Raw genomic sequence first — 14,877 nt, forward strand, 5'->3', positions numbered from 1 at the left:
CTTGTGAGCATTATTTCTTACCATCTATGTAGTATGGTTGAACATCTAGATCCTTCTACACAGTACACTTTATCTGCTCCTGCTGTTTAGTGGAAATAGCATTTACTCAATCTTTGCCTTTAATATTTAGCTAGTAGGTGCTCCTCTGTAGCATTTGCATAACATGCAAATGTGATAACATGATATTATAACTATTCTGTTTTGGGGATTGTCTTCTCTGCTGGACTATGAATTGTATGAGATTAGGGACTATGTCTTCATTTTTGGATTTTCGTCATCCAGGAGAGTTCCTGGTCAATAACTTGTTCTCAGTAAACCCCTGGTAAATGAATAAATAAATGAATGTCAATAAATGATTTACTTAGAGATACATAAGGCAAATTAATTATGATGAATTTTAGGAGGCTTTATTGAGTAAGAGAGATTGAGATTTTTTATGAAAGAATTATTTTGAAAAATAATTTTTAAATTATCAGGCTAGATAAGATAATCTAATATCTGTGGGTTGAGGGTAGAGCCCTCTTTTTTTTCTTTTATAATTTTTCATTATAAATCCCTGTTCTTAGTACAAAGGAATAATAGTGTGTCGGTGTAGAACCTTTTTAAAAAATTATTTTATGTATTTTTAATGTTTATTTATTTTGAGGGAGAGAGAGTAAACAAGCTCAGCACATGCACATGAGCTTGAGGGACATGAGAGAGAGAGGGAGAGAGAAGATCCCACGCTGACAGCACAATCCAGAGGTTGTGTTTGATCCTACAAAATGTGAGATCATGATCTGAGCTGAAATTAAGAGTCAGATGCTTAACCAACTGAGCCATCCAGGTGCTCCAAAATCTTTAGTTTTATAATCCCTGCAATTCCTCTGTTTACTTCTTCATCCCTGCAGCTCAACTAGACCTTGATTTTCACTGCCATAGGGAAGGGAGGTCATAATATCAATATAAAGTGGAACAGAAAAAGTTATAGATTTTATTATTATTATTATTACTATTGTTATTATTATTGTTATTACTATTGTTACAAAGATAAAAACATCTCTCATAGGACTTGTTGAAGAGAACAGAATAAGAAGGTAGGGTTGCAAACTAATCATGTCTCAGGAAGTAAGCTGCTCCTGTCCCACCACCCAAACAAATTCTGACTTGGGTAGGAATTTGAAGGCAGGAGGGGAACCCAGGAAACCAGCACATTCCTTGAAGTTTAAGTTTCCTGATACCATGTGAGCAAAGTTTGGCAACATGCCAATATACTGACCAATTGGCATATATCTGCAGAAGGTGTTTAAATACCGCTGCTAAGATTCCTGTAGCCAGGAGTGGTGTGGCAGAGAAACTGCAGTTTCCAGTGATCTGAGAAGTTAGCTGAGTTGGCAGGCTTGAAGGTCTTTTATGGCTGGGATGGAAGAAGCAGCCATGGATGGCAACACAACCAAGCCTGGGGAACAGAACAGATGGACAGAAAAGCTGATGCCAGCAAGGACTAGAGGTCAAGGGCTTCCTCCACAATTTGATGATGCTGTGAGAATCCCAGCCCCTCCTCTCTAGACAGCAAACATCAAAACCTCTTCTGAGAAAAGAAAGTCAAGGGAATTGGCTTTAGTTAATACCTAAATGACTTGTTATTCAGAAAGACTTTATGTTATCTACCCGTAGCTGGAATGGGGGCTTGAATTAGAGAGTAATTTTCAGACACATCAAAAGTTACATTTGCATTCCGGAGTTCTTTGTGAGAGTAGTTCACTTGTTGTATTTGTTCTACCAAGATCAAGTTCTCTAAAAAAAGAGGAAGATAAATTTGTAATTACTGCAAGTCAGGGCCCCATTACTCACACATACGGCAGTACCTTATAGCTGACAAACATATTTTCCCCATTTATTGCTATGTACATGGTAACTACTCCTTAAGTTAGCATGTCATAAACTTGTATTACATTTCTCTCCCTTTTTCTCTCTCTCTTAAACACAAACATACACACACATAAACAAACACACTCATTGTCTCTCCCTACACAATATAGATATTTTGATTTAACTGATGAAGAAACTGAAGATATTATATAAGTTCATCAAATCCACATGGTAGATAAATGACAGATAGGATACAAATTCAGGACTATTTCCCTTCAGAGATTTTGCTCTTCTCATTTATTACTGTGGGATGAAGGAATTGATACTTCCTCTTTATATTTTTCCTCACTAATTGCTGGCAAATAATTATGAAATTTCAAGGACTATCCTATAAAATATTAAATGTAAAAGAACCTTGATAGTTTAGATAGTCTGTCAATATTAAACATAATGATTTAGTGAAATACTGATATTAACTGAAGTCATTATATGGAATGAGAAATTATAACATAATTTTTAATCTAGATAAATGAGACATTTCTTTGTAAAACTTTTATATTCAAATTTTAAAATTACAGTAATATATCAAGATTCATGTTAGAACTGTTAAAAATTCTGGGGCACCTCAGTGGCTCAGTTAGTTAGCATCTGACTTGGCTCAGGTCATGATCTCACTGTTAGTGAGTTTGAGCCCCACGGTGGGCTCTATGCTGACAGCTCAGAGCCTGGAGCCTGCTTCAGATTCTGTGTCTCCGCCTCTCTCTGCCCCTCCCTCGCTTGCACTCTGTTTCTCTCTCTCAAAAATAAACATTAATTTTTTTTAAATAAAAGATTCAGCCATTTCAATTGTCAAGATACCATAGTATGTACAATCAAAAATGTTTAACTAAAAAAAAATCACAGGATGAAATGGGAAGAAGCCCCAGAGAAGGTGTGGCTTATGACGGTAGATGTAGTGGCAGTTACCACATTTCATCTGCAGGATACAACTCATTCCTGAACCATCTTCTGTCATAAATCATACAAAGTTACTTTTTGGGCCTGCTAAATCTTTTTCTATTTTTAGCAAGTATTAATTTTTTAAAAGACTATAAAAGGAACATGTCTTCTAAAGTCTTTACTTTCTAAACATTAAAAAAGTATTAACATTATTAATTATTTTTAATTTTAACATCTATAGGTTTTACAGTTGATATATGGTTTTCATATTGGGTTTTTCAGAATCAATATACTGAGTGGAAATGGCCTTAGTTTTTAGTTTTTAATTTTTTTTAGTTTATTTATTTTGAGAGAGAGGAAGAGAGAGCAGGGGAGGGGCAGACAGCAACAGAGAGAGAGAGAATCCCAACCAGTCTCTACAATGTCAGTGCAGAACCCGACATGGGGCTCACCGACCATGAGATTAGGACCTGAGCTGAAACCAAGAATTGGACGCTTAACCGACTGAGACACTCAGGCACGCCAAAATGGTCTTAGTTTTTAAATGAATTGTCCAATTTCCATTTAAACATGTAACTACCACATAGAAATGGATTCTTCTATTATAAAACCTTACTGTGGCTTATTCCAAGATTACTTCTATATTTCTAGTGATTTAAGAGATGTAGAAATCAATGCTATAGTATCTAACTTAATGTAAGTACATGAGTTGTATTTGGTATTGATTTCATTTTTCCTCGAAGGGGAAGGAACTGTGTAAAAATATATGTGTTCTTATTCTTTTCTTTCTGGTAATTATATTATAAAAGGTTAGTTCAATAACTGAGTGGACCTATCTTCTAAATTGTCAGAAAATCAGAGCACACAGCCAATTCTCCTAACTATAGTAGAGTTAATGTCTATTCCATTTAGAACAGATAATTTTCCAACCACTTCTAATATTCTCTAGGTTTAGACATTTCCTAAGTACTCATAAGTATAGCTTATTTCAGTAATTTATTTTTTATTGGTCTTTGTGTTTAATATTTTTAAATTATAATAATTCTAAAGGTGAAGATATCAAATATTCATAATGACATTAGATAAATGAACAACAGATGTACTATTAACCAAATGTATAAAACAAAGGACAAGATCAATTAGTAAAGGTCCTATAGGAACACTCATAAAAGTTTTAATCTGACCTTTTCTCTAATTATTTTTTATATTCTGAAAAAAATGGAAACAATCTCTTTTTAAATTTTACAGTACTCAGGGCCCACACTAAATTTTTCATATGTTTTAAATAGCAGTCACGTGGATAAATTACATTCATAATGTCATTAATTCTTTAAAATTGGTTATATTCCTCTGGTGACAAAGGTTTAAAGGACTCCTTTAAGTATGAAACAGATTGAATTGCATAGATGAACGGGAACATTCACATTCTGCTGTCACACCAGTCATCTTTACTTTTACCTGAATGGTTCTGTTTATTAATGTATCTGGCAAACATTTATCAAAATCCAACTATTTGACAAGAGAGCGCAAAGAGAAGAAAAAGGGTAACAAATGAATAGAGTAAGGCCAGTGGGTCATCTTTAGAAAATGGTATGGTTGCTTTTGGGGAAGTTGTCAAAATTTGGAAGAGCCATTTTAGCAAATTAAGAAAGAATGCTATTTAGGGATGACTAAAGGTTTTGTGAAAAACAGTGAGACTGAGAATAATCAGTAATAAAGTCCTTCAGCACAATAATATGATATTTCCTCAGGAGCTGCAAGCAAGAGCAGATAAAATGAACTGCAGGCTTTTGCCAGGATTGGTAATTGCCAAAGAGAACTAAGGTAGCCTGTGAAGGGTAGGACTGGTGACAGTTTCATTGAAATGTTTAATTATGAGCTTCAGGATGCATATGGAATCCCATGAAACCAGAGTTGTTTAAACATTCATAATATTTAACTGTAGTGGAATTAGCTTAAATACATATCACTCTCTCTGCAATGTTATAAAAAGTTTACAAATTAAACGTTAAACAAACATAAAAGTCACATTACTTTGGTACTAAACCATACATAATACCGTATGGCATTTATTAACATTTCCAAACCTGTGCATTTTGTCTTTTCCCCACATTAATTACAGAGTTAATCAGTTAGTGCACAGATAGTGATAACTTTTTTTTTTTGCTTCTAATCCATCAATAATTTTGAAGAAATTTAGATTAAAATAGATAAGGTTCACAGGCAGTCTGAAATAACAGAATCTGGTGAGGCATTTTCACTATCCTTGTTGTTTAACGTCATTTCTTAACAAACCCGGAATATTTTGTTGTGTTTGTTGTTATAAGATTTTAGTGTGCCATGGTTTTATTCATTAACAAATATGTATTGAGTTTCTGCAAGGTACCAGCCATAGCTTTAGGCATTAAAGATACAGTACTGAACAAAACAGTATGCACATGCACATAGTATTAAGTATGCACTCTCCTCAAGTTTAGGATTTGATTCTATTTTGGGGGCTCTGTAATTAACAACCACAGCCTAAGATATTCACAATTCAAGCCATTTTGTTACCATGGTATCCTCATTGTTATAGTTAGTAGCTGTTGCTTGGCTTTTTCACTAAAGTTATTCAAGCCCCATTAGGATTAGGCAATCCATTTCATTTGCAACATTTTCCACCTGCTTTTGTAGCCATTAAATATAGCCAATTCTTAGTTTCTAACTTCAAGTCTTTGTTGTTTCTTTCTCCATAATATTCGCGTGGGTGTCTTGATCTCAGTTCTTTTGAGTGTTGGTTCTAGGTTTGTGCTAATTAACACAGGATACTATAATGAATGTAGTGAGCTGTTTAAGCCTACAGAGTCTCTATTGGCAACCGTATCAACACATTTAATTCAATGAGGCACTCTCAAAATCAATATTCACAAATTTGCTCTAGAGTTTATTATTAAGTATGCACATGTTTATTTATATCAGTCCAACAAAATAATTTACTTCTACTTGTGGTTTTTAAAACATTATGTTAGGACAACAATTTCATTCTACTTCTTGAAGTGTTACAGAATAGATCTTCTTGATAACTATAAAGGGCCCTTCTGATAAAATTGCATTGTATCTGGGTAAATTATAATAAATATAAATCTTAGTGCACTTTAAGAATTGCTAAAATAAGTTAATTTTCATAAAATAAAGTAAAATAAAATAATAAAATAAAACAAGGCAACATCAGAGGAAGGAGATCTAAGGATTAAATTATAATAAAAAATGTGAAAAATAAGAAAAAATGACTACGTCATTGGTGTGATGGAAAGCAAAATCCTTGAGACTCCAGAAATACAAGGAAGCTAAACTTGAGATTCATACATTAAGGCTTGGGAAACTTGAAGAGTCCAAAATGTTCCTAGGTTGGTGATTTTCTCTGGAACTCCAGAAAAAGCAAATGCAAATTCATCTTTAAAAGAAAGCAGCCTCAATTTAGATTCAAACTAATCTGTCTCATAGATTAAATTTAAAAATAGGAGCTTATAGGGCGCCTGGGTGGCTCAGCCCATTGAGCCTCCGACTTCAGCTCAGGTCGTGGTCTATGAGTTTGAGTCTCGCATCAGGCTCTGTGCTGACAGTTCAGAGCCTGGAGCCTGCTTTGGATTCTGTGTCTCCTGCCCCTGCCCTGCTTGTGCTCTCTCTCTCTCAAAAATAATAAACATTAAAAAATTAAAAAAAATATGAGCTTACATTAAAAAACAAAGTCACCAAGCATTTAAGGAAACAAGTCATAATATTGAGGTTTAGGGAAACAGCAATCAACAGATTTATCTCTTAAATAATTTCAGATATTGGAATGATCAGATTCAAGATATAAATTACTTTGAAATATTTAAAGGGATAAAAATAGAATACAAATGAACCAAGCATGGGAACAATAAAAAAAATGGTAGATTTGAAAAAAAACCCAATAGATAGTTTAGAAATTGAAAATAAATATATATAGAAATAAAGGCTCAGTAGTGAAGTAGTGAATTATGTGGTAGAGCTGCAGGACCAAACCAGAATACAATGGAAAAATACAGGGATAGAATTTGAAAGAATGGTTAAGAAATGTTGATGCTAAAATGAACACTAACATATATCCAGAGTCCCAGAAGGAGAAAATAAAGAATAGTAAGTTTTGAAAACATAATAGTTAATGATTTTCTAGAAATACAGACATAAATATACAATGAATACTAAACTAAGAAGGTGATCTTACTTAGATGCTTTGTGGTGAATTTTCAGAACAATATGAAGTGAAAATTTTGAAAGCAATCAGAGAGAAAAACATCAATTACAAAGGAATGAAAAATGGGCTGAGAGTAGATTTCTCGGTAGTATAATGGATACAAAAGGATAGTGGACTAAAACATTAAATTACTGAGAAAAGTTCATGTCAACTTTAGAATTTGTACTCCCTAAAAATATCTTTTATGAATCAGGGCAAGATAAAGACATTTTCAGGTACACAAAGTTCAATATGTGTTCACTAAAGGAACTTTTATTTTTTTTATTTTTTTTTCAACGTTTATTTTTTATTTATTTTTGGGACAGAGAGAGACAGAGCATGAACGGGGGAGGGGCAGAGAGAGAGGGAGACACAGACTCGGAAACAGGCTCCAGGCTCTGAGCCATCAGCCCAGAGCCTGACGCGGGGCTCGAACTCCCCGACCGCGAGATCGTGACCTGGCTGAAGTCGGAGGCTTAACCGACTGCGCCACCCAGGCGCCCCTAAAGGGACTTTTAAAGGGTGTATTTTAGGAAGAGGTAAAATGATCTCAGAGTCCAGGTTTAAGATGTGAGAAGAAATTATAAGCAAATAATCTGTAAAAAAAGTCATGTAAAATAATTATTATCTGTATAAAAATATAATGATCATGATGGAAATAAGCTTCAATTATATATACCAGGATGGAAATAAAATAATAGAAAACAGTATGTGTGATGGAGGTTGAGTAGATTTAAAGTGTTTGAAAATTTTTTCTGTTATTTGTGAAAGGGTTTAAGATCCAGAGTAACTTTAAACTTAATGCATAAAGAGAGTAATATATTATCAATAGGAAAGAACAAACTGTAGAGAAGGGTTTGGGATTTCTGGGCTTTCAAATTCTGTGAATATTTCCTTTTACTCCCATGCCATTTCATGGGCTACCAGATTTTCTCAAAAAGTCCCAACTCAACAAAAATGTGTTCAGCATAAGTTCAGTCTCAGGATCATACTTTGCTGTCTACTTTTGGCTGTCTTAGCTACTTTATCACATATATAGAAAATTCTTGGGCTGTAGTTAATGCCTTGGGCTAAAAATTTAAAGATGGTATTTTCTAAGGATGCCTGGGTGGCTCAATTGGTTGAGTGTCCGACTCTTAGTTTCATCTCAGGTTATGATCTCACAATCATTGGATTGAGCCCTGCATCAGAGCACTGAGCATGGAGCCTCTTTGAGATTCTCTCTCTCTCTCTCTCTCTCTCTCTCTCTCTTCTCTCTCTCTCTCCCTCCCTCCTGCGGCCCTTCTCCCCCACTCTCTCTAAAATAAAAAAAGATTAAAAAAAATAATAAAGATGCTATTTTCTACTCCCCTTTTGCCTCTATATTGGAAGATGGAGTTCTGTTTGCAAATATTTTAGAATTTTATTTCACTATAAATGCTATTTAGATTCTGTGTTGCTGAGACCTAATACTCTCAATTCTGATTTTATAATTATTGTAATCGAGTTTTCTTTTCACAAGTGAGATTAAATTTCTGTTGCTGATGTTCACTCTCCCAAAAATTCTAATATATTTTCATATAAATGACATTTTTACATATTGTCATTAAATTATTTTTAAAATGTTAATCAAATTCTCTGCACTAGAACTAGGTACTTAGTTATATATTTACTCCTATTTTTTTTTACTTTCTCAATTTCCTAATATATGATTATGTAACCTGCCTGAAAAGGGTCATGAAATAATTAAATAGATATTTGTAAGGCATTTCTCTAATGTCTTTCATCTTAGATTTTCAAATTGTGTTTTCAACTTCACTTAAATTGTTTAGTGACTTCATTGAGTCCCCTGCCTTTGAATAGCATCCCTATGTTGATAAACATAAAATGACCAAAAGCAAATTCCACTCCCCTACCAGCCCTTTATCCCTGCCTGTCTTTTCCATTTTGGTACTCAGCATTGTGCCATCATCCTATTTATTCCAGCCAAAGCATGGGATTTATCTATGATTTCTCATTTTCCATAAGTTTGTCTCCATTAGTAAGTTTTATTAAGTATATATTCAAATAGTATTCTGAACTTTGCATTTCTTTCCATCTCCATGTTGATAAAGTCTACTCTTCCTTACTCTGATTCCTCTTAATCTATTTTTACCAGAGTAGCTGCAGTGGTTTTTTTTTTAATTTTTTAAATGTTTGTTTATTTTTGAGAGAGAAAGAGGGAGAGAGAGAGGCAGAGTGTGAGTGGGGAGGGGCAGAAAGAGAGGGAGACACAATATGAAGCAGGCTCCAGGCTTTGAGCTGTCAGCACAGAGCCCAACAAAGGGCTTGAATTCACAAATCTCAAGATCATGACCTGAACTGTAGTCAAATGCTTAACCGGCCAAGCCACCCAGGTACCCTGACAGTGTGGGTTTTTTTTTTAATATACCTAAAAAATACATATCATATCATGTTTATACCCAGCTTTAAATCTGGTGGCTTAGGAGTCCCTGGGTGGCTCAGTCTGTTAAGCACCCAACTCTTGGTTTCTGCTCAGGTCATCAAGCCTCACGTTGGGCTCTGTGCTGGCATCACGGAGCCTGCTTGGGATTTTCACTCTCCCTCTTTCTCTGCCCCTCCCCTGTCCATGTTGTGTCTGTCTCTCGCAAAATAAATGCATAAACTAAAAAAAAAATTCTAGTGGCTTACTATGACAGTTAAAATTCAAATTCTTTGCATATTTACAAAATCCTCTCCCATACCGTCTCCTCAGTTACCATCATGCCTTTGGTGTTACCTGTTCCTTCTTCTTGAAATTCCTTTCCCCTATATTAAGAAGACTGACGTTAGTGTTATTTATGTCTTAGACTGACATCATTTCTTTGAGGCCTGTTAGATTATCAGAGTCACCCAGTCACTCTCTATTACATCATCCTATCCTATCTCTACATAACATGTTGAATTACCAGATATTTTCTTCTCTATCTATCATCTATCAAATATTCTCTCACCCCCCACCATTCTGTTAATATAACATTTCTGAGAGCAGCAACCTCTAATTTACTGTTCATCAGTATAACACCAATCCTTAGAATAATATCTGGCCCTTGGAAATTACTCATTAAATATCTATTGCATTCATGAAGAAAATAATTTTCTGCAATTTTTAATTAATACAATTTTACTTATGTGAAAAACATTGTTAGTATGATCACCTGTTAATAACAGCTAGTGATCTTATCATCCAGGAATTTAAATGTACATTTCTGACTACATTTGTTAATGTCTTATTAAATTTTTGAGTTAACTTAAAACTTCTTGAAAAACTGCTCAGGGTAATTTCTACTAAATTGGTTTAACTTTGTGAAATTCTAAAAAGTGCACATGAATAGTAATTTATTTCTATCTAGTCAAATAGGATTTGACCATGATACAATCTGCCCTACTTTTTAGTACATAGAAATTTGAACAACTTCCAGAATGATAAATTTTAATTTTGAGCACCCTAGACAAAAAAATGGAAGTGTTAGGGCAGATTCATTTATTAGTGAATTCCTCTGCATTGACGGGTTGATTAAACTGTTTTGTTAGGCTGTATTACCCTCTGAGTTTTTTCACTGTTTTACTTTCTTATTCATTGTAGAGTGATTCTTCTTAGTGTTTTCATATTTTTAGTATAAGTTTTCTTTCTCTATTTCATGTAGAATACTTTCCTGAAAAGGGTCTCTGAAATTTCTAGACACTTTTTTTTTCTTTCAGCACATCCAATTATTTTTTCTTTAAAATTTTAACACTGTATGCAAGACATACACCTTCAGGTAGGAAACTTTCGTATATGTTCAGATAGCTGTAAGATTAGCTTTTGTGTAAGTACTATAGGAAAGTATTTTATTATTCTGAATAATGTTTTTATAAATTAAGTTCATGTGAATAAGTCCAAGTTTTTACTTTCAACCTTATCAGGATTTAATCCTTTTTTGCTTTTTCGCTCTGGTTTCATGGTAGGTTTTAGTCTTTTATAAAAACATTTACATTTTTTAAAATTTTTCTTGCTGTAGAGGTGGTTTGATTTGTCATTAATTAATTTGGAATTACTATATGTTGGACTTTCTGAGTAAGTATGTATACATAATTATGCATTTAAGTTTTATCATTTCTTGTAGGATTTCTATGAAATAGACTTATCAATATTGTTGTTTATTTTACAGAGAAAAGATTCAGATAGGTTAATGACTTTGCTGAGGCCTTACTAGGAAGAGGAAGAATTGGATTTGAACTCAGAATGTTCTGTGGCAGCCAAGGAGGAATATTAATCTAGAAGGTGTGAATAGACTAACATGCTGAGATCTTTAATTTATAGACCACAGAGTCCCTGTGGAGAATGTTGACAGGCAGGCCACAAAGCTTTTGTGAGTTGTGTAGTGCTAAAATTCCCCAGCCCTGCTGAAGAGGGATCTGGATCTGATTCAAAATAATGTGGTAGGTAGCCTTAGTCACTTAGACCTGAGTAGAAAAGATAAAAAAGCAAACAAATTTGAGCCCATATTTTCAGAAGTTTCTGCAAGGTAGGTGATACCACCCTGAAGTGGACAGCTATGATTTTATAGCTGCTAATCATAAGGGATTAGTTTCTGTGAGAAAATTTTAGACAGTCTAATTGTCTGACCAAACTATTCATTTCCTTGCAAAAGGAGTGAGGTTTCAATCTGTTTCCTTACCATACTCAGCTATCATAGTCATGAGAATTCCTGCCTGGCTGGGTGCTATTTTACAGATCATTTTATATGCTTTCAACTAATGGTCTACTTGTCGTCATCCTGCCCACAGCCTGAATACCTGTGCTCAAAGAGTTAAGTGTAGATTTTTTTTCTCTCCACATTTAGTGAAGACATGTTATTTATTTGTTATTGTTACTCAATATATAGTGTGTGTTATTGGTGATCACATTTAACATTGAGTTCATTGAATTCAGAAAGAAAAAAAAAACATCTGTTGTACTTTGTATGAAAGTAGAAATGGGCCTCTTCCCAAGATAAGGATCATAGGACTACTGGAAAGAACTTTTTGAAGTGGCATTGTGACATTTTCTCAGGCTGAAGAAAACTTTTTTTTTTTTTTGAGAGAATCAGAGTATGAGCAGGGTGGGGCAGAGAGAGAGGGAGACACATAATCCAAAGCAGGCTCCAGGTTCTGCACTGTCAGCACAGACCCCATGTGAGGCTCAAATTCACGAACCGCAAAATCATGACCTGAGCAGAAGTTGGATGCTTAACCAACTGAGCTACCCAGGCACCCCTGAAGAAAGCTTTTATTATTTTGCATTATCACTTGAATAAAAGTGATGGTGATGTATTTATGGTTGAATTGTAATGAGATTATATTAGGTAGGGACACTGTGTGTATAGAAAGGAAAGATAGGTATATCTGGAAATTAAAGGGTAGAATATACAACACATATCCATAATACTACCTACCATCTTCATATGCTAGCCATGGCCAGACAAGTATTATTTTCATGTGCCCTGACTCCAACAAGTACATGTAATTAGATGGTGGGTAGAACCCTGATCCAAAGGTAGCTAATCCATAGATTGTCAATTAAGGCTTGAGATGGATTCTTGTCAAGGGATAAGATGGGTCTTTCTCTTGGCAATTAAAACTAGAAAAATAATGTGAATTAGGCAGTAATAGGGATAGAAACTGAAGTGATAAAACAAATCAATTGACTTAGAGCATCATGGGCCATTGTTAAGCGTAAACTGAGGGAACAGAAGTGAATTAATAAGGAAAAATCATGAGGTAAAAATCAGCTCTCTAGAATGGAAAAAACAAAAAATATATGGAATGCATACAACTCAATATCAACAAAACAAAGCAAGCAAATAAAAATCAATAACCCAAATGAGAAATGGGAAAAAAGACCTGAGCTGACTCTTTTTTTCCACAGAAGGCACACAAATGGCCAACAGATATATGAAATATGCTTAGCTTCACTAATCATCAGGAAAATGCATATCGAAATCACAATGAGATGTTACCTCACTCCTATTAGTATGGATTTATTTTTAACAAATCCAAAGATAAGTATTGGCAAAGATGTAGAGAAAAGAAAACTCTTAGACATTGTTGGTAGGAATGTAAATTGATATGGCCATTATGGAAAACAGTATGGAAGTTCCTCAAAAATTAAAATACAGCTATAATATAATCCACACTCTCGTACTGTGTATATACCAATAGGAAATTAAATAAGTATCTTGAAGAGATAGCTGCAACTCCCGTATTCTTTACAATATTATTCTCAGTAACCAAGTTATGGAAACAACCTAAGGTTTTGTCAACAGATGAAAAGGTAAAGATAGTATGGTATATATCCACAATGGAATATTATTCAGCATTAATAAAAGAAAGAAAATCATGCCAAATGTGACAACATAGATGAAGTGGGAGGACATAATAATAAATGAAATAGCCAGACACAGGGAGATAAATAGTGCATAATCTCACTTATGTGTGAAATATAAAAATGTTAAACTCATAGTAACAGACAGGAGAGTAGTGGTTACATGGGTGGGGGTTACATGGGTTACATGGGTGTGGTGGTTGGTCAGAGAGTACAAACTTTTAGTTATAAAATAAGCAAGTTCTGGAAACCTAATATAGAGCATAGTGACCATTTTTAATAATTAGTGTATATTTGAAATTTACTGAGGGTGTAGATCTCAAGTTTTCTCATCCCACACACAAAAAATGACTATAAGAGGTAATGACTATGTTAATTATCTTTATTGTGGATATCATTTCACAATACATGGGGTATATCCAAATTACACATTGTACACCTTAAGTATATACAATTTTTATTTGTGATCATACTTCAGTTAAGCTGGGGAAAAAAGTGTTGTATGTACGTAGATGGTAGTCTTAGTCTGTTCAGGCTGCTATAATAAAATACTACAGATTGTGTTGTGTGGCTTATAAACAAGAAACATTTAGTTCTCAAAGCTTTGGTATTCAAAGTCTGAGCTCTGGGTGTCAGCATGGTCATGTGAGGGCTCTTTTTTGGGTCACAGACTTTTCATTTTAACCTCACAGAGTGAAAAGAGCAAGGGAACTCTGTGAGGTCTCTTTTATAAAACACTAATCCCATTCAGCAGGGCTCTCTTTCTAACACCATCACATCGGGAGTTAGAATTCTAACATGTGAATTCAGGAAGGGACACAAACATTGAGACCCTAACAATAGTGTTAAGCTTCATGAAGAAAATTAAAACAAGGAAAGGGAATATACTATCTCTACCTACCACCGTCACGCATATCCAGAGTATAGTCCCCAGGCACTCTGGGTTTACCCCTATACATTGTCTGAGTAATTACCAAGTATAAGGGAACTATTATGAGATGGAGAAATTAGTGTTAATCATGCTTTTATTCATACGTATTTCTGTAACATATACTCTCATTATTTGAATTTTAATAAGTGTGTTTCTACCTCATTTAAATACCTTTGTTAATGTAGACTATGTAAGTACACGTGAAAAGAATGGTTTAGAAAGTTATATCACAACAAGTTAATCTCTCAAATTAGTTGAGAGATTATGGGTCATATTTTGGTCAGTTTCCATCCGAAGGTATATTATTTTCACTTTAATAATTGGAAAATTTACAATACCTTTAAATTTTTAAGTTTTTATGTAGCATCATCATCGTAATAATGATTATTATAACAATAATTGTTTTTGGCACTACATGAGTTCATTTTCCTTGTCTTATTTAAACCCTCAGAAATAAGGTTAGAGAAGTCAAAGTTAGAATCAAAGACTTATGGGGCACCTGGGTGGCTCAGTTGGTTAGGCATCCAATTTCGGCTCAGGTCAGGATCTTTCCTG

General features: G+C 34.3%; 1 protein-coding gene across 1 annotated transcript in view; it reads left to right on the forward strand.

Annotated features, from left to right (window-relative positions):
* The first annotated feature begins 251 nt into the window (after nt 1–251).
* LOC122495983 (cyclic nucleotide-binding domain-containing protein 1-like) overlaps nt 252–14,877 on the forward strand; it is a 250,448-nt gene continuing 235,822 nt past the window's right edge. The window contains exon 1 of the mRNA XM_043602185.1: nt 252–322. Coding sequence (XP_043458120.1) covers nt 252–322 — 71 coding nt within the window. The remainder of the gene's footprint in view (nt 323–14,877) is intronic.

Source organism: Prionailurus bengalensis, chromosome F2, assembly GCF_016509475.1.
Source record: "Prionailurus bengalensis isolate Pbe53 chromosome F2, Fcat_Pben_1.1_paternal_pri, whole genome shotgun sequence".
In the NCBI taxonomy this organism is placed as follows: Eukaryota; Metazoa; Chordata; class Mammalia; order Carnivora; family Felidae; genus Prionailurus; species Prionailurus bengalensis.